Here is a 19,747-nt window from a genome sequence, read left to right on the forward strand (position 1 = left end):
TTTTTCTTTAATATAAATATATTAAAATACATTTGGTACTGATGGAAAAAATTACTTATAAGTTTGAAACATACAGTTAAATTAATCTTAAAGATGACAACCAAAGTATTTTTATACAAAAACTTTATTATTGACCTTCTTTGTAGTCTAAAGTCTCAACATTCACATTCTGACTTAAATTTAGTCAACCTAATACTTAAAGATGTACTCATTTCTTGATAAATGAAAACAAAGGATCATAATGTAGTTATGTTATTTACATTTAACCCTCTTTCATGGCATGTTACCAGCATTCAGTCTGTTCTCCAAATTTTTTGAACATTTTCAATTGCTTTTTTGGGATCATTTTTATGAAACATAAAATATCCTTGAATCTGTGCAGCACTAACATCCTGACCATGTGACATAACACAGTCGGCAAATATTGTTGCTTCTTCTTGATTTTGATCTGGGAAGAAGCGAAGAAACATTTGTTCAAGTTGATACTTTGTACAAAAGTCAATTTTCTCTTTCATGTCCACTCTTCCAGGTCTTATCAAAGCTGGTGGTAGCCTGATAAAAATAAAATGGTTGATTAACAGGGAAAAAAGTGTATATATTATTATAAGTATTTGTCTTTGGAAATAGTCATTACACTACTGAAACTATATTTTTCTTAAATTCCTAATATTTTGAATGACCATACCAATATACTTGTACTGTACATTTTTTTTTTACAAGTGATAATTACAATGAATACCTTTCAAGGTGGTTAGTTGTCATAAAAACTATTCTTCCCTCTGTGGATGCCACTCCATCTAAGGCATTAAGCAGCCCACTAAAAGTGAGGCTCCCCATGCCTGCAAACCTATCTGGATCTGAAACAAAAAAATAGCATTTTGATGCTCTATTGTCACCAAGCACTTTTTTGAGGAGCTTTAAACATAATAAACAGACTCTACTTTAAATAATTGATGCAGATTTTAGAGCACATGTTTTTGCTTATATTTCAGAGATGAATCCTAATTGAAATATATAAGATTAATATTCACCCTCTCTGGACATGTCCCTTCCAGCGACTGCTACATCGACATCTTCTAATAGTATGATGCTGTCCTGTGGTGCAATACTCAGGAGATAATTCAGTCTATCATCTGTCATACCTATTTCACTAAGGCTCAAAATGCAAATGCTAAACTGCAATTCACCTAAAAACAAGATAACAGCATGTTAATTATGACAACCTGCACCTTGACAATAATACACCATATTTTGTCAAAACTATTCAGTTCAGGATAAGCATCTACTACTATGTGATTAATCACTTAAAAAACTCAGACTAATAGACCTGTTAACTTGGGTACAGTAACTATGTTTTTACATCAAACAAAAAACTGCTTTCACCCCCCTCCCTTCAGATAAAATACTTCAAAATTTGTAGGAACAAGATGGTTTAATATAACTTTTAAGAATCATTTTTCCCAATTTCTTTTCACAGGAGGAAACTATGTTGTTTATACCTGCCAAAGCTGTAATAAAACTGGTTTTGCCACAACCAGGTGGTCCATAAAGCAAATAACCTCTTCTGTATGGTATTCCCCGAGCTGAGTACCATGGCTGATTACTTATAAACTCTTTCACATCAGAAACTATTGATTCTTTAACACCCTCTTCTAGGACTACAGAACTCAGTGGTCTTGGTGTTCTCGGAAATCCAAACTGCCTCCATTCTGCTCCTTTGGCTATATAGGTTATCAGTTTCCCTTCTATACTGTCCAGTGCTAACATGCGAGCTTCTTCCAAAATATCAAAGAATATAGATCTGTTGTTTCCCAGTGCTATGAATGTAACTGTTTCCCAGGGGTTTTCTCTGTGTGCACCGGTCATTTGTTGCTCCCGAACCCTTTCTACCTTGATCCAGTTTTTCTTGTATCTAAAGAAATGATCTCCAGGACTCGGGATAAAATTGTATTTTGTTGTTAACTTCCCAACATCATTTTGAGAAATAGAGGTGTCAACGCTTAAATGGTGTGTTTTGGTGCCTCTTACAGATATCCATTTCAAGATCCACTGATAGCTTACGTCTTTGCTGGGAACTTCCATTGAAATCATGCAGTGCCTACGGAAGAGTATTGTCGCCACAACTAAGCCCTTTCGTAAGACGGCGGCTCCCGCTCCCAAACCAGCAAGACCAAATCCTGCCCCAAAGTAAGGGTTGTCTCCAAGAGATGAAAACAACTCAGCGATCGTCATCTTCAGGACCTTTGTGGTAGATGACGAAAGCTCAATTCAGACTAGGCAAGGAAGTTCTTCTGCTCAAAAAAATAGCTGTTGTTTTCAACATGTTCAGGCCATGGGCGCTGCCATATTGTTCAATAGCAACGACTTAAAAATCTCCAGTTGAACTTCAATTCATTTTACATTAGACCTCAGACGTCCCGTTGACATGTACAAACTTTGTGACGAGAAATAAAATTTGATTTTATTTATATATATTTCTCTCAATACACTTACATTTCAGTGGAAAATGTGAAAACTTGGGTTTGGTGTGTCTTGGTAGTCATTACTTCTAAACAACGTTTCACGATTATGAGTGAAGACGAACAGCGCGCTGGACTTTTCCCTGCGTTCTCACAATATGCAACAACATCTACAAATGAAAAACAGACATTAGGTCTTTTCCCTGCGTATCAGCAAAATACCGCAGAACCATCAGCCTCAGGTGAGAGCAAAGTCACGTGCCCGTCCTTGTTCGTGGTTCTGGTTGCCTAAAACGAACAGCGGTTCACTAGCGGCCGTTCACCTGTTCTCCTCTTATAAAATTCATTGGCTAGGGGAAAATATATTGCAATGACAGTGAGGTCATTAATAGCTAACTTCAATCAAGGCGAGAAAAGCTTCCACAATTTTCCCTTCCACTTTTAAGTGTGTGTGTGTGGGGGGGGGGGAGGGGGGGGGGAGGGGGTATATATGTATTTGAACAAGGTTCCTGAAGTAGTAAACCCCAAATGCCTTATATGATATGCTAATGTTTTTCTGTTGGAAATTTCAGGTCATGATTGGTTGCACAATCCAAGTTTTAAAGCAGAAGATGCATATGCTTTGCAAATCTTACAAGAGGAAGAGGCAAAATTGAAAACTCCACATGAAAGCAGGTAAATGTTACTTTTGTTAAAATTTTCTACCTGCTTGATATAACTTAATTTTGACAGTCATAATATGTAGCTGTATTACTTCCCTTAAAACATGCTTGTGTTTCAAAAAATAAATAAATAAATAAATAAAAATAAAAAAGAGAAACCCAGTAAATTGTACCATTGAGTTTAGTTTAACATTTTATATCTAGACAAAAATTTATGTCAAACAGTGATTAGCATCATGAAATTACCTCATTTTATAAAAACAGAATTGTTGGTAAATTTTACTGTTCAACAATTCAAAGTTTAATTTCGTTTCAAAATCTGGACAACATATTTATATAAGACAATGGATTATTATGTACAGACACAGATGTGTCTGTACATATTGCCATCACCTGTGTCTGTCGTCGCCGTCGCCATCCCTGTCGATGTCGCCGTCGCCGTGCACTTTCATCGTTAACACGATAAGTGGAAGACAGTTTTACTTTTTGGCTGTATATTTACAGAGCTGTTGAATATTCATAAAACGCAGGTCAAGTTCGAAAATCAGCATGTTTAGGCCATTATTGTAGAAGTTATGCTGTTTTTTCACTTTTCAGCATATATGCAACACTGTTAACACATTTTAAGGAAAACCGATAGGCCTGTTGTCATGAAACTCACAGGAGTAATCAATCTCACTAAAATACAGGTCAAATTCGAAAATCAGCATTATCGGGCCATTATTTTAGAAGTTATGCTGTTTTTTTCACATTTCCTCAAATTCAATTCTTAGGCATGTTAATAGTCTCATTATTTAACTAATAAGATACATAAAGGTGTTTGTTTGACATTTCCTGCATCTTTACAACATTGTTAGTTGATTATGTAAAAATGATGGTAAACTTGTTATCGTGTATTGTGTAATAAAGTGTCAAAAATGGAAATAAACTCATATCATTGCAGTTTGTCAGATTCAATCATTCACTATGTTCAGAATCTCAGAATGGAGGAAATTGGACATTTAACACTATTCTATTTATATTTTTCCCATCTCATCAATTTTCTTAGTTGATCATATAAAAATTGCAGTAAACTGTTTATTTTGTTTTATGTTAAAAAAAGTGTTAAAAATGGAAATAAACCCATGTCAGAACAGTGCTGTCTTGTTTCACATTTCCTCAGATTCAATTCTTAGGCATGTTAACAGTCTCATTATTGAACTAATAAGACATGTAAAAGTGTTTGGTTGACATTTCCTGCATCTTTACAACATTATTAGTTGATTACGTAAAAATGATGGTAAACTTGTTATCGTGTATTGTGTAATAAAGTGTCAAAAATGGAAATAAACTCATATTATTGCAGTTTGTCGGATTCAATCATCCACTATGTTCAGAATCTCAGAATAGAGGAAATTGGACATTTAACACTGTTGTATTGATATTTTCCCCATCTCATCAATTTTCTTAGTTGATCATATAAAAATGGCAGTAAACTGTTAATTTTGTTTTATGTTAAAAAAGTGTTAAAAATGGAAAAAACCCATTTCAGAACAGTGCTGTCTTGTTTACTTTTTGGCATTTTCAAGATGTGACTTTGAAGTTCCATGGTCCTGAAGAACTTTGCTAGTCACATTTTCTGAAAATCCATGATACGTATATTTCATTATTAAAAATTGATGGTCATTATGCTGTTAAGCATTATATAATATTGCATCAAAATAGAAGAAAACACAATTTTGGGTGCTGCTGCTATGATGACCATTATGGGTAAACCATGTTACTTATGATTGTCAAACTTTCAAAAAAGAAACACAGGACTAAATTGCAGCCGAGTTGGAAAAGCAGTCTGATTTGCTTCTTTTTCTTGTAGTTACACATTTTAGTGAAATATTCATTTTTATCATGTTGGCATATTCATTGTGGGACTCAGAGCTCCCATGGACATAAAGCCGAATGGTAACCAAATTTTCTACATGTCCATGCTATTTATAGTCAATAATTGGTGATAATTATTCTGTAATTGATTATGTAATGTTACATCAAAATTGACAAAAATGTACTGCTACTACAAACATGAAAAGAAAACTGTGTTACTTATTATTATTATTTTTAACTTACAAGTATTATTTGTAGGATTGGCATGCAGTTCAAATTAGAAAGCCAGCTCAATTGGGTTATCATTTATTATTGAATTTATGCAATTTTGTGTAAAATTTTCATTTTTCTTATTCTGGCACTTTCAAAGTGTGAACTCTCATGGGCCTGAAGCCTTATGCTTGTTTCACATTTTACTTACATTGGTATTACCTGTTGAGCATAACTAAAATTTGATGTTGAATTTGCAGGTAAGCATAATGTACTTTTGTATCAGAATTGACAGTAGCCTATTTTTGTGCATTGTTGTTTTCTGCTTTTTGTCTGTACATTTGACAGCTTTGCTGCCTTGTTTTTAATTGTATGTTCATATTTTTTGTAGGTCTTCTAATTCAGAGGAAGAGGAAGAAGGAAAAACTCTTACTGTGAGAAAAAGTGTTGATGAAGGTAAGAGTGATATGAAAAAACTCTGTGGTTATAGTAACTTCTGTTCGTGATATTAAATCATTTATATTTACATTCATAATTTTATAACAAATTTTTTGAAAAGTAAAAAAAATCTTGAATTTAGATGTGTGCAATTATTGTTTTAGTGTCTTGTAAATGCATGCTTTATTGTAAGCTAAAATGTGATTTTTTGCATATGGTATACTGTTTTTCTCAGGTAAATCAAAAAGACATCATGATGATGAGGATGACAGCAGGTATATGGATAGAAAGAGAAAAAAGAAAGAAAAGAAAAAATCCAAGCATAAACATAAGCATAAAAAGGAACACAAGAAACATAAGCATGATAGGCTATCAGATTCGCCGGAGGTATTATTGGATAAAGAGAGGTAGATACATGTGTTTATTAGAAATATACATAATAGTGTTGAGATTTTGATTTATTTACAAAAAAATATGTTAAGATGGATTAAAAACACAATTTACTTCCAAGATGTTTTTGGTTAAAAATGTATATACTGTGCTGTGTAAATTTTAGGTTCAGGATTGAGACTGAATCGGTTCCTCCTGGTAGCTCAGGAAAGATATTCATTGAAGACATTCCTGACCTGCTTCCTGAGCATGCTTTCCGTGTTGACAGGAAGCCAGACAAAAACAACATCATGTATGGCTCAATATACAAGCAACACATTGCAAGGTCTAGGAGCAAAACTGGGAATTTCTGCCTTGGACTTAATAAAAATCAGACATTCCTCTGGGACAGTAAAAGTAGTGAGTCAAGGAAGCATAAAGATAATAGATATTTTAGCAATAGAAAGACACTGAAAGATGAAGAGCAGCCTGCAATTGACTTATCAAAACCAAAATTAAAGTCTGGTGCAGATAAACCTTTTTGTGGTGAGACTGTGGAAACCTTGCCTTATCTCTCAGTTGAAGTCAGGCCAGTAGAAACTTTGTCTGGGGACAAAGAATACAACCCTCTTGGTGTTTATGATGAATCTACTGCCCTCTGGGCCCAGGGAAAGGGTCTCAGTAAAACTGAAGATCTCACACCTGTCACAGTCCAGGAAGATACTCTAGTAGAAACACATGAGCAGTACATTCAGAGAAGAACTGCCGAGTACAATAAACATACAAGAGAAAACCCAGGTGATATCAAGATGTGGTTGGAATTTGTTTACTTTCAAGATGAGACAGTTGCCAAAGACCAGGAGCTGTTTAAACCCAGTGAGCATGAAAAGCGGAAGAGGAGAGAGTTGTTTGTTCTTGAAAAGAAAATCTCTATTATTGAAAAAGCATTGAAAACCAACCCAGCTTCACTAGAGTTGAAAATGAAACAGCTGGAGTTATCTGCTCTGATTTGGGAGGCAGATAAATTACATTCTGAGTGGGAAAACCTTGTGTTTCTTCATCCCAACAATCCCCAATTGTGGCAGAAATACTTAACATTTATTCAGTCCAGATTTAGCACATATTCTACCCCAAAGACATTATCTGCCTTCCACAAAGCACTTCAGGTACTGAATGGGCTTGTGATTGGGTCCACAAAAAGTCACCCACTCTTACCCTCCACTGAGGAACATATGATAGGTGAGTTCATATGGGAAAAGTCTAGAAATACAATGTTTCCCATCTTATTACACATTTTATGTATATTCAGAAACTTAAATCACAATAAGTTTTTTTTCTCTAAATGTTTTGGGTGAGTTTAACTTATCGATCTGTCAGAATCTATTTAGTCTTTCTGTATAGACTACATTTTTAGGACTTTTCAATGAGATGTGTACCTTTTTGAAGCAAGCAGGCCAAATGGAAAAAGCCATAGCATCTTTCCAAGCTCTAATAGAATTTAACCTGTGTTGTCCTGAGTCACTGATGGCCTTGCCTCAGAAAGACAGGTTGGATGTCTTTGAAGCATTCTGGGACAGTGGAATGCCTCGGTTTGGGGAGACTGGGGCCATTGGATGGGCAAATTGTGTGAAAAAAAAACCCTTCCACTGTTCACCTATGAGATATAAAAGTAGGTGCATTGTGATCAAATTGTTTGAGTTTTAAAGCTGTATGAGATCTGATGTTTTAAACTCTCCTTTCCCCACAAGTTGGAAAACAAAATGGCTTTTCATTATTTTGAGACTACTACTTTTGTTTGTAGTTAAGATTTGATGTTAAAATAGTAATTTGAACATTTGAGATAGAATTTGTGTAATTTCGTACATTAAGGTGAAGAAGATAATGCACTGGAAGATGCAGTTATGGAGAAGCAGTTGGGAAGATGTGCCACGTGGCTGGAGTTTGAAAAGATAAGGCAGTCCAGGCACATGTTACCATGGCGACCAGACGTGGAAGAAGGGGAGACTGAAGAAGATTGTGAAGATCCAGACAGACTTGTTTTATTTGATGACATTGTGCCTTGCCTGTTTGTGATATCTTCACAAAAACTGAAGTTCAGCTTGATAGTCTGTTTCTTGGATTTACTAGGAGTAAAGAATGAGACACTGACACAAAGCTCTGTACAAACATGCAGAGAGAGGTTCTCTTTGAAAGTTGAGAGTGCAGAAGAAATTTTTCAGGGTGAAGATGAACTGTATGGCATGGTGTCCACAAGTGTCAAACTTGATAAAAACTTCCATCAAATATTTACTAGAAACATGTTTTCTCAAGCATCTAAAGTCTTCTCAGGAAATGGACAGGCTTTACTTACATTAGCATGGGTGGAATATGAAATCAGAACTATTCTTGGGAAAGAAAATGCCAAAGAACAAAAGCAGGCCACAAAAGAACTCAGAAAAACTGTCAAAGGCATGCTGAAAGAAAGCAACAATAGAAATAATCTTATCTTATGGGATGTGTATGCGAGCCTGGAATGGCAACTAGGTAACGTAGAAGAAGCTGTCCGGATATATGACACTGCCATTGCTATGAACTCACAGAACTATGTGAATTTGCCTGAGGATAAGAAGACTGGAGTGTGTAGGCTTTATAGAAATTATGCTAAATTGACTCTAGGGCTGTGCAATGAGGAGGGTGGGCAGTCTGAAAACGGTGCTAAAATTTGTGATGTCTCCAATGAAAGGAAAACTAAAGCACTTCATATACTATCTTGCCTTGGTGATGATGGGAAGTATGAAATAAACAAACCAATGGCTGATGTCCCTGGAACCAAACTGTTGAAAGCTAGAAAAAATTACCAAGTGATACTGGAAAGTACACTGGATGCATACTTCAATGTGGGATCACATGGGATCTGCCCAGAGTGTGACAGCTTCCTGGCTGTATGGACGGAGTGTTTTGCCTTATTTCAATACCTCACAGTCAGCATGCAGGCTGCATCAGTGGTATTTGGACAAGTGCTGTCTAAACTCAAGGATAAACTGTCATCTTGTGACATGGAAACAGAAGTGAGTGATGTGTGCCCCTCCCCCTCACGGTTGCAGGTGGACCATGAAGAAATAATGAAGGCATTTGTGAAGCTTGTTTTTTATCACCAACGGACGTCCATTTTACCAATGTCTTTTGCTAGGTAAGGTGTTGTGTTTATTATAGATACAAGTGTCAACACTTGAAGCATGTTATCAACACATGTTGGTCATTCAGCATCTGAAATTAAAAACCAACGTGTTGGTCTGAAATAAAAGACCAACACATGTTGGTCTTTAATTTCAGATGCTGAATGAAAGTGTAACTTGTAGTATGAAAAGTAATGTTATCAAAGAAATACCATAGGTTTAAAAAGTGGAATGAGTTTTTGATACACATATCAATTCAGTAATAAATGTTGATTATGTTTTTGCCATTTATATGGTTTGCTCAACATGAAATTTTCAGATCCACACTTCTCCTAGCCTTGAAGGACTACCCAGAACATCCATACTTCTTGCGCCTGTATATCCAGCTGGAGTCTCAGTCTCATATATTGGGGAACTTGCGTATGTACTTTAACAAGGCTGTCAAGACGTGCTCCACATGTATACCATGGCTGATGGCAATACATGCAGAGCTACTGAGACAACAGAAGATAGAACAAGGAATGAATGTTGGACCCAGTGCATTAGCAGGTGCTCCAGGTAAATCATAAAATTATATATATCTGAATCTGTTTTAAATGGCCTGCAGCATCAAAATTGACATTTCCAAAATGCTACAATTTACATTTTATTGGATGATGTACAGGGGAGTACAGCGTTACATTGTTTTTCAATTTTTTATTCCATAATTATGATTTGAGATTTGATGTATGACTGTGCATGAAAACGAAAAGTGAAAACAAATGATCAGGCATTTAACACTGTAATTCTGAATATGTAATTCATTTTAACTCTTAACTGTACTCGTTCAAGGTTATGCTCACTTGCATTGTAGGTTGGGTTAGTGCATCCATTCCACAGACTGGCATTACACACAAACTGCGCTCAATATTTGAGAGAGCTGTGGAAAGCACATCTGGACAAAACTGTATCTTGTTATGGAGATTATATTTGAGATTTGAGGTAAGGTTTTACAGTGGAATACCATAGTTTGTTGAAGAATTGAGATTTAAAAAGGATCGATTGAGATTATTGTAAACATCACATGAATAGCTTTTATTTATTCACTCATCTGTGCATATTTTAATATTGTTATATTTGACTAAAACAGTCACATTTTTGTATAAATGGCAGTCAGGTCAAGATAGTTGATACTAGCATATGTCCTAAACAGAAGTCTCTGTACTGTGAGGACATCTCTTAATAAATTTTATAGTTCAACTTTGTGTTGTTCCAGGTGTCCACAGAGGATGTTCACAGGTCAGAAGGAGTGTTCTACAGAGCACTGCAGGATTGCCCATGGGCTAAAGTATGCTGCTAGCGTGAAACATTGTTCAAGAACAAGTCAGATAATTTACTTAATTATTAAGATTCCCGTTATGATTCACACCATATTTTAAGTGTCATTCATAAGAAGCTGCCCGCAATGTGTCAGCGAGAGAGACTTGAGCATGTCAAAAAACTTCTAAAATGCTGTGTCATCTTCCTCTACTTCCGTAAAATTTTGCCATATTAATTCATCAGCCATTGTTAGGACATCTACTGAAACTTTATTGTACTCATCTTTTCCAGAGTATATACATGGATGGCATTCAGTACTTTCCAGACAGACTACAAGAGATAACAGATCTTATGGCGGAGAAAGAAATCAGAGTCCGCGCCCCACTGGAGGAGGTCGACCTCCTCATTGGTCACGAAGCCAGTAAACAAGATGACAATGACAGTGATTGTGGAAATGATTAAACTCAGGAACACTTGTGAAACAAACTATTTTCTCATAGAATAAAGATGCATGTTTATACTACTTACAAGAATGTATTTGTTTTGTGTCTTACATTTGAGCAAGGTTGGTCAATACCATTGACTGGTAACATCTGTACATGTAGGTTTTACAGATTACCTACTAATTATCGAGCAATTGTTTACAAAAAAGAAAAAAATTGGGAATAATAGTCACCAAGGCACTGGAAAAAAAAAAGACTTTTTGGAGATTTTGGTGTTTTTCATGACACCAACACAAAAGTTCAATATGTAATTGCGTTATATATCATTATATACAGAACACTATATTCTCAGAATACAGTTGTTAAGCAAAGCATAACTTGTGTTCCTTGATTCTAACAATTAAATTTATTTGAAATAATATAGATATTACTTATAACTTATAACCATACAGTTAGATAGCATCTACTTATTCCATCCATTCAATATTATACATTTACTAAATAATATAAATAATTGTTGAAAATAATAAAAGTGAAAAAATCTGATAATACTAGATCAAGTTTGCACTTGAAAAGTGCAGTCTGAAATCAGCAAGGATCCAAAACATAAAAAAAAAAACAACAAAAGCTGAAAAAATGTTATTTCTGCCTTGTTAACTGCATAACTTTGAAGTTAAAAAAAGAGACTTTGAATCCATCCTTGTATTTCTCATTAAATGTATCTTGCAAAGAAAGATGAGCATCCATATTGAATGCTTGCCTCCTAGTTAATATCTTTAGTTGAAATGAATGAGGTCTATTATTCTTTAGTTGCTTTTGTCTTTGATTTGCCCTTGGCTTTCTTTTTAAGTCCATCAATATTTGCCTTTAATACATTTGCATATGCCTGGAAATATAAAATACACATCTATCATTGGCAATTTAAACTCGGATATGTCTTATTACTTCAGTCTTATTATAAAACTTCACTGGCACCAAAAGATGAAGGTTAATGTAATTTTCCTTACCATTTGAAATTTTGTAACGTCCTTGTGTGTAACCTAAAATTTGAAAAAAAAAATATTCAATTAATACAAATAATGGCTAATTTGCACCTTAATCAAAAATGTCACCAAATCAAGCATTTTAATTATATATAAACCAGTGAATATAACATTCATTTAACACTACCACTACATAAATTTATACAGATGTAGGTTAAATTTTAATAAAACTGCTGACATCAATGTACAGTAGTTAATTTATAATTTTACAAGGTGGGATTCAACATAAGATATTCTTAGGTACATATTACATTTTACACAAAAATGAGAGAAAAAAATTCATCAGTTTCTTCCCATATCACATTTATTCAATACATACTACTGTTGAAATCTTTTTATTTCCCACTGTTGCTCTGAAGAGACATTTGTAGTCAATTTCTTCAGGATGTGATGTAGATTTCTTTACTTTTGGTTTTGGTTTATTCTGACCATCATCTGAAGAAGATTTACAGTGGTGCAAAGATTAAAAATGATAAAATCCGTTGCTCTGCTAGACATCCTTGCATATTACATTAAGCATAATCAATCCTTCTGAAAAGTAGCCATTGAAAAGCACACACTGAAACATATGTCAATTAGAGTTAAAATCAAAATACAAGTTAACTTTTTTGGAAGGCATCTCTAAAAGACAATCATGGTGAATTACAAGCACAACTTGAAATTAGTTCATACTTTGTGAGTTCTCAGGCCAATTATATTAATTTATTTGGCTAGGATTACCCCTAAAAGTTGAATCAACCTACAACTTTTAAAGACAGGTATGAATACTTACATCTCTTCATTGTAACCACCACGGATCCAGATGGTTTGGCCTTTTGATAAAGTCTCGTGAGTTCACTAAGAAACTACAAAAGAGAAAGGGAGGAAATTCGGTTACATAGCCAAATATTTTGCAAACATGCACGAAAACAATATCAGAAAATGTCATATTTCACTTACAGCATCGTTCTCCAGTAGTACCATCTTGCCACCTGTGTAGTTCTTGTGTATTTTATTTTCATTTCCGGTTTTTGTAAAATGAGTTCTTATTGGCCGAGTCCTGTATGACCCTGATCCTACCCAATAATAACCGAGTTTAGAAATGTTTGCAGCACACGTGGGGACCGGCAGAAATTGAAGCATCAAAAGAGAGACTTTGTCATTTATACATGGTTATTTTATAGAAATTTTAAAATGGTAGAACAAAAAGAGATGAATCTAACAGAGGATGAGGCAGCACTGTACGATCGGCAGATTCGATTGTGGGGCCTTGATGCCCAGAAAAGGTAAGCAATTATGAACAAAAAAATTGATGAAAGCACACAGATGTACCATGCAACAAAAACATTGTCAATAACAATAACAATGAACAACTTACATTGAAATTGTAACTAAATAAGTGTTACCATGAATAACAATCGCCATGCCAAACACCTATATATTTTTGTAAAGTAAAACAAATTAAACGTCCTTTTAATTAAATTGATTCATGTTTTCAGTATATTAACAAGGAATTGTTTTTGGGTTTTTATCAATACATACGGTGTGCTATGTAAAAAAAAGACAAGAAAGCTAGAGATTTTTAGATTAGTTTGACCATATTTTTTTGTAAAACTTGACAAACCATTCCCACATGAAATTAGATGTTCCACTCTTGAAGAAACAACACTGACAGATCACAGCCATTTCAAGACTACCACAACCTTAAATGTACTGATATATCATTTTTTCCTCAGTTGTTTGACATAGCTATATCAGTCATTGTTAACTTGGTTTAAAATGTTTCAGATTGAGAGCAGCTAGAGTGCTACTGATTGGCCTCCAAGGACTGGGAGCTGAGATATCTAAGAACATTGTGTTAGCTGGGATAAAGTCACTCACACTGATGGACCATACTGTGGTAAATTGTTGTTGTTGTCTAAATTCCTTATAAATATTTCTATGGCTAAACCAGTCATGATCAATGATTACTTTTTTATTTTGGTATTTTAAAAAGAATTACCCTATATCTTTAGTTGGTGTCATTTGACAACATGTGCAGTGAATACATTTAATTTAGATTTAGACGCCAACTCCCATTGTGGCCTAGGTTTAACATCATGTGTTGAGCAATTCTATAGTTAAGGCGAAGAAGTTTTTCAAATTAATTTAATTTCGACATTTTTTTTATTTATCTCTAAAAATATGTGTATAGTAAAATTTGTATTTGAGTTTGTTAAAGAGTCTGACAGATTCAGTATTGCTGCATAGACTTGTCTATAGATTTGTAGATGAATGAATGGTTTGAAAGTGGAAATGTTTAAAGACAAAATGGTATTATGACTGTTTTTATTATTATAATTACAATTACTGAATTGTCCTTTTATTTCTTTTACATTTTAAAATAAAGATCATTTTAAATGATATTTTTGCTTGTAATTATCTTTTTATTTTCAGGTGACAGAAGAAGATGCATGTTCACAGTTTCTCATACCAAGGAGTAAAATTGGTGAAAATGTATGTTAACTATTTAAAAAGTTTTGTGGCATGACTTCATTAAAGTAAAAGCATAATTGTGCATTATATCAATTGACATTAATGTGTGTGATACATGTGAAACTCATTTTTTCCCTTTTTTTTTAGCTTGAAAATAACAACAGGGATATCCTTAAAATCGAAGTCTTAATATGAAGACATACTGCTAACGTTTTACCAGTACAATACCAATCATCTGATATAATCAACATCTAAATTTCCAGAGGGCCGAGGCATCTGTTGAGAGAACTGCCCTGCTTAATCCAATGGTAGAGGTGACAGCAGACTCCAGTGATATTGCTGAAAAAGATGAAACTTTCTTTCAAAATTTTGATGTGGTTTGTGCAACCAATCTGATCAAAGACCAGCTCCTCAGGATAAACTCTATATGTCACGAAAACAAGATAAAGTTCTTCGCAGGCGATGTTTTTGGTTACCATGGTTTCATGTTTGCTGACCTGAATGAGCATGAATATGCAGAGTGAGAGTCTTCAAGTTCACATTATAAAGATGACAGTGGGTTAGATTTCTTTAACTTGGATTTTTTTTTTTTTTTTTTTTTTGGGGGGGGGGGGGGGGGTACATTTGCAGGCAAGAGGCAATAATCCTGGTCTTGGTCTGAAAATCTTTCTGTGATTTTCGTCATCTTCTGTTGCATATATTTCATAACAGAATTCAGCCTTTTTGAAGGTGGAGAAATTCTATATCTTATGCATCTAAGTTGAGATATTTTCAGACAATGCACTGCTTAAAGAAACCTTACAAAACATATTAATGCTTTAAGGTAAATAGTTATTAAAATATTCCTCTGAAACTTCTAGGGAAACAATCAAGAAGAAAAAAGAAAGTGGAGAGGCTTCTGCAAAAAAAGCAAAAACGCAAGAAGAAGAAACAGTTGTTTCCAAAAAGGTAAATATTTACCCGCTGAGATATTTATATTGATATTTTCAACTTGTACCAGTGGATGAATCTCAGTTTGTATTACAATATGTAGAGGTTTTATATTCTAAATGGCACCTTAGATCAGTAAACAATGAAGGGAATGGATCTATTTACGGTTAGGGCTAAATGCTAGATTACTGGAATCCCTAAAACTCCTTGCTTGAAATTCAAGTTGAATGTATTCAAAAGTTAGTTTGCATGATCATTTACTTCTGTTCTTTTTCTCCAGTCGATGTCTTTTGTAAGATTAAAAGAAGCACTGGCTGTGGATTGGAGTTCAGAAAATATGTCCAAACTACTGAGAAAAGTACCTAAGACATTCTTTATCATACAAGGTAAGATCAATACGAAGTTATTTGCATCTCTTTCGTTTGTTATGCAATTCATTCATTTATTAGTTTATTTATTTATGATTATTATTTCAGTACTTATGTCATGTTTTACAACCAGTGTTGACTATGTTTTGTGTCATTGTTTTTCAGTTTTACTCAAATTTAGAGCTCAATACAAAAGGGACCCTTCTCCAAAGTCCAAAGAAGAAGACGTTGTCAACCTGTTGAAATCAAGGGATCAAGTGCTGGAGGAACTGAAGATTAGCAAAGATTTTGTTGATGATTCTTTTGCCAGGTGAGAGTGGCAAAAAATGAAAACAAAATGAAATTGACTAAGAATTATCTTTTTTTTTTCATTTTAAAGCTTTGTATTTAAGTGACAGTGATATTTATCCTGTTATGTGCAATAGTGATACTTATTTATACCTTTAAATGTATTTATATGGTCTGTGAATAGGTTAATTTGATTTTCAAAATAATAGTGTTAGTGCTGAAAATGTTCTGTTGATTACCACCTTGTTTTCAATAGAATGCTACCTTAAAACAGAAGAATCCAACCAATCAAAACGTGAATTAATTGAAAAGTTATAAATGTTTTCTTTTAAAGAAAGAGCAAATTGCTCACCTTGCTATTTTTAAGAAAATAAACATGTCAGTATTTTTCTGTTGTTTAGCTACTGTTTTGCTGAACTCAGTCCAGTTTGTGCAATTGTTGGAGGAGTCTTTGGGCAGGAAATCATAAAGGTAATTTTTTTTTGGAAGGTATATAATAAGAATTCTAGAAGATAAAATGCATTTCTCAATTATCACCAAATTAGTTACTGATTTAGAGGCACATAATTTTGTTTTAAAAGATGATCATAATATTTTTCAAAAAAAGAAAAAAGTAATAATAAATGGTTAATCAACCAGCTGTTGCAGCACATTTTTAAAAAGAATGTGATTTTTTAAATTCAATTATGTTGCCTTAACTGCTTAAAGGCTTGCATTTCAAGGCAAAATTTGCTTCATTGTCAGTCTTTCTACATTGGTGCACATGAGAGAGAGACAGTGAGAGAGTTTTTCTAGAAGTTCAGATGTCATCCATCTCATATCTTATGGCTTTTTCTGAGGTGTGGCTGAGACACAGTTTGCTTTATCACAAAAGAAATGTCACGGTCCGTGTAACACAGGCATAAGGATATGTTGCTAATGGCTTGCTGCCTCAGAGACATAAGAAAGAATAATAGACCAGTTCCTGATGCAATGTCTGGCTTGAGGTCCTTTGAAATGAGTTCATTTTCTGGGAAATCAATTTCTCTTAAAACATTGTACAAATATTTGTCTTGACTCTTAGTCCCTGAGGCTATTTGCCATGGAAAGTGATATGTTTCAGCGTTTCAAAGATTTTTGGGAAAACAGGATTTGTGCCATGTTTTAACGTTGGATTGCCAAGATCTTGAGAAGTGGAATAAAAGGGGTTGTCATTAAATCAGTTTTGAGAGTAAATGGGCAGTGGGGAGTTTTAGTCATGTTTAGGTTAACTTTTTTCATGTATTTTCTATAGAGAAGGGAAGCCTTTCCCAGGATCATTGATTTATATTGTGACAGTTTTTGCAGATCGCCTGCAGATATGTAATCATTTCCTCGTGCAAACTTTTTTTGTCTCTCACCTTTTTCCCTGTAATTAAACAGTACATATGTATTTGCCTCTGTAACACATTGTACCCTTGACCTAGCGCTAAGCTTTTCATGGTACATCCAGATTTTGCTCTTTGGTCAAAGAAGTCGTCCATCAGATTTGCTTAAACAAAACCGTTGAAGTATAACACCATTTTATGTGCTTGTGTTCTGTAGATCTTTCAGTATTTTGATTGCTTAAGTGGTTCTATATTTACTTTTGTGTGATTCAGTAGTTTTATTCTGTACATCTTATTTGTTTTAACAGCTCCATGCCTACACAAGCCATTTTGTGTTTTTCCCCATTCCGATGACTTGTAAAATATATCCTTTTTTATGTTTGTTTAAGGCTGTTTCACAGAAGGATGCACCACACAACAATTTCTTTTTCTTCAATGGTCTTGATGGAAGTGGAATGGTGGACTGTATAGGCAACAGTTAAAACCTTACCTCATGGCACAGAGACCATTCCCAAGAGACTGTTGTACTAACTTTGGATCAAACCATCTCTGAGGGGATTCTCGCTTAATTGCAATTAACTTCGGCGGCTTAGATGTGTGTCACGCTTGCTAAGGCTGATAATGGGTAATTAACTATCATTTAGCAGCTTTAGTGGGCATCCCAGACGTCTAAGCCACTTGGGCTGAAAGCAATTTAGCGAGGGACCCGTGGAGATGGATCCATCCTGTTTGATCGATCTAGGGATGGGAACCCAGTCACAGACACATGGCCTTGGCATGACACAAAGTCAACTGGACGTGATCCTTGCCAGGATGAATTGTGAGCATTGTGAACTGTGTAAGAAATGGTTTAAAATTTACCTCAAACTAAAACCATGTGTTTTAGTGATATGTTCACCTCCCTATTATATGAAAGTGAAAATAAACTGAACATGAGCATTGTCATAAGAAGAGGTGAAGAACAGAACTGCTGTGAAACAGTAAATACTCTAGCTCTGTTTTAACTCCAAACTAGTTGGTGAAAGACTCACTGACATTACATTGAAATGTTGAAAATTTATCAGAGTTTTTTTTTTCTTTTTTTTTTTTGCAACAGTTTTGGCCTTCAAAATTATCCCAGAATGGTACTTTTATTTTTGTATTTATTGTTATTTTGTATTTTGAAATGCTGGTATATTAGTATGCTGAACATAGCTTTTCAGGTACCAGCATATGAGGGTTTGATGGTTTTGCACTACTTTGTAGTATTCTGCTCTGCATTGTTATTATACAGAGAGTTATGTTTTGACTGACATATGTGCTTCAGTGGCAGATTTATAGGGGGGGGGGGGGGGGTCAGGGGTGTCTTGACCACCCCCCCTTCGATTTCTGCCCCCCTCGTAAAATTGGAATTTTGACTAGCTGAATCACAGTTCTAAACCATACCAAATGGCACTGTTCGCCCTTCATCAGCTCTGAACCCTGTGTCAAGTGTGTGTGTGTGTGTGGTGGTGGGGGGGGGGGGGGGGAATTGGGTTGGCTCACCCCCACCCCCCCTTTCAAATAATCCTGGATCTGCCCCTGTGCTTATTAGAAGATATGTTTCTGTTTTTATTGGAAAATCTATTTCTCAAACAGAATGGTGTGTTGTTGTTTTTAATCATCTATTAATAAATGTTACAAGGAGGTACAAGCTTGGCAGTGACTTGAAGACACTGATTATTTGAAGTGATAATTATGACTAATATAATTCACTCCAGTGGTACCTCCAAAAGGGTGATAATTTTTGAACCAAAAATTAAGAGCAACCTGAGACAAAAGGCCTGTCAAAGGTTGGACATAACCTCCATTATCATACCTCCTTTTGAAAAACCCTGAAAACACAACTTATATGAAACAATTTTTCTGGTTGACCAACAATTTTGAATTGTGATATCATTTTTCAAAATATCAGCACTTACCTGTTCTTGACACATGCCCAGAAATAGAAAAGATGATTCAGCAAGATAATGGCATTAAACTGTAGTTTATTGTAGTGTTGTGTTCAATAAACTGAGCACTAACAAATAAACTGACTGGTACATGTTTGTAGTCATAATTGTCTATTTCCTGATTTTTCTCTTTTTTCAAATCTTAATTTTTTAGTTAAATTTCCTAATGACATAATGGTAAAAGTGGATAAGCCTTGTACAAATATTGCCTATAGTCTAGGTAATAGACTGCACCAGTGCATCCTGATCTAATAGTGTTTTAAGTGTGATAGGTAACACACTGTCATTTTATTAAGCAGTTCAGGTGGAAGTTGATTGAACATGTACTTTGTTGATGTTATGGCTATCTTTGCTGCCAAGTTGAAAAGCACCCTTAATTGCGCTTCAGATAAATTTTGACAAGAAAATGGGTTTTGGTGCACACTTTAAAGGTCAACTTCCACGATCTGTTGATCA

General features: G+C 34.7%; 4 protein-coding genes across 4 annotated transcripts; 2 read left to right on the forward strand and 2 right to left on the reverse strand.

Annotated features, from left to right (window-relative positions):
* Positions 1-106: 106 nt before the first annotated feature.
* On the reverse strand, positions 107-2,391 carry LOC106166292 (mitochondrial chaperone BCS1). The gene is made up of 4 exons (XM_013544809.2): positions 1,500-2,391; positions 1,032-1,187; positions 740-857; positions 107-552 (listed from the first exon to the last, which is right to left on the reverse strand). The coding sequence occupies exons 1-4, from the start codon at positions 2,230-2,232 to the stop codon at positions 294-296; spliced, it is 1,266 nt and encodes a 421-aa protein (XP_013400263.2). The 5' UTR covers positions 2,233-2,391; the 3' UTR covers positions 107-293.
* An 88-nt stretch (positions 2,392-2,479) lies between these two features.
* LOC106166265 (nuclear exosome regulator NRDE2) lies at positions 2,480-11,519 on the forward strand. Its single transcript, XM_013544760.2, has 11 exons — positions 2,480-2,701; positions 3,032-3,134; positions 5,580-5,644; positions 5,862-6,033; positions 6,183-7,234; positions 7,410-7,664; positions 7,865-9,164; positions 9,470-9,708; positions 10,004-10,131; positions 10,406-10,477; positions 10,741-11,519. The coding sequence occupies exons 1-11, from the start codon at positions 2,569-2,571 to the stop codon at positions 10,909-10,911; spliced, it is 3,690 nt and encodes a 1,229-aa protein (XP_013400214.2). The 5' UTR covers positions 2,480-2,568; the 3' UTR covers positions 10,912-11,519.
* On the reverse strand, positions 11,280-13,036 carry LOC106166293 (signal recognition particle 14 kDa protein). The gene is made up of 5 exons (XM_013544821.2): positions 12,875-13,036; positions 12,708-12,780; positions 12,255-12,370; positions 11,900-11,932; positions 11,280-11,778 (listed from the first exon to the last, which is right to left on the reverse strand). The coding sequence occupies exons 1-5, from the start codon at positions 12,896-12,898 to the stop codon at positions 11,692-11,694; spliced, it is 333 nt and encodes a 110-aa protein (XP_013400275.1). The 5' UTR covers positions 12,899-13,036; the 3' UTR covers positions 11,280-11,691.
* On the forward strand, positions 13,034-19,398 carry LOC106166394 (SUMO-activating enzyme subunit 1). The gene is made up of 9 exons (XM_087003657.1): positions 13,034-13,200; positions 13,703-13,814; positions 14,351-14,410; positions 14,653-14,909; positions 15,250-15,337; positions 15,600-15,705; positions 15,853-15,997; positions 16,377-16,446; positions 17,711-19,398. Exons 1-9 carry the CDS (start codon positions 13,109-13,111, stop codon positions 17,801-17,803), a joined length of 1,023 nt encoding a protein of 340 aa, XP_086859783.1. The 5' UTR covers positions 13,034-13,108; the 3' UTR covers positions 17,804-19,398.
* The last annotated feature ends 349 nt before the right edge of the window (positions 19,399-19,747 follow it).

Source organism: Lingula anatina, chromosome 2 (assembly GCF_051362555.1).
Source record: "Lingula anatina isolate TDL-2025a chromosome 2, LinAna3.0, whole genome shotgun sequence".
In the NCBI taxonomy this organism is placed as follows: domain Eukaryota; kingdom Metazoa; phylum Brachiopoda; class Lingulata; order Lingulida; family Lingulidae; genus Lingula; species Lingula anatina.

Excerpts from the sequence above, each read along its gene's own strand:
- LOC106166292 (XM_013544809.2), bottom strand. The coding sequence starts at position 2,232 with ATGACGATCGCTGAGTTGTTTTCATCTCTTGGAGACAACCCTTACTTT. Across the intron at positions 1,188-1,499 it reads TTTTATTACAGCTTTGGCAG|GTGAATTGCAGTTTAGCATT; the intron begins GTATAAACAACA and ends TCTTGTTTTTAG. Across the intron at positions 858-1,031 it reads AAGGGACATGTCCAGAGAGG|ATCCAGATAGGTTTGCAGGC; the intron begins GTGAATATTAAT and ends TTTTTGTTTCAG.
- LOC106166293 (XM_013544821.2), bottom strand. The coding sequence starts at position 12,898 with ATGGTACTACTGGAGAACGATGCT. Across the intron at positions 12,371-12,707 it reads GGTGGTTACAATGAAGAGAT|ATGATGGTCAGAATAAACCA; the intron begins GTAAGTATTCAT and ends AATCTTCTTCAG. Across the intron at positions 11,779-11,899 it reads ACGTTACAAAATTTCAAATG|GCATATGCAAATGTATTAAA; the intron begins GTAAGGAAAATT and ends TTATATTTCCAG.
- LOC106166265 (XM_013544760.2), top strand. The coding sequence starts at position 2,569 with ATGAGTGAAGACGAACAGCGCGCTGGACTTTTCCCTGCGTTCTCACAA. Across the intron at positions 9,709-10,003 it reads TGCATTAGCAGGTGCTCCAG|GTTGGGTTAGTGCATCCATT; the intron begins GTAAATCATAAA and ends CTTGCATTGTAG. Across the intron at positions 10,478-10,740 it reads AGGATTGCCCATGGGCTAAA|AGTATATACATGGATGGCAT; the intron begins GTATGCTGCTAG and ends CATCTTTTCCAG.
- LOC106166394 (XM_087003657.1), top strand. The coding sequence starts at position 13,109 with ATGGTAGAACAAAAAGAGATGAATCTAACAGAGGATGAGGCAGCACTG. Across the intron at positions 14,411-14,652 it reads GGAGTAAAATTGGTGAAAAT|AGGGCCGAGGCATCTGTTGA; the intron begins GTATGTTAACTA and ends CTAAATTTCCAG. Across the intron at positions 15,998-16,376 it reads GTTGATGATTCTTTTGCCAG|CTACTGTTTTGCTGAACTCA; the intron begins GTGAGAGTGGCA and ends TCTGTTGTTTAG.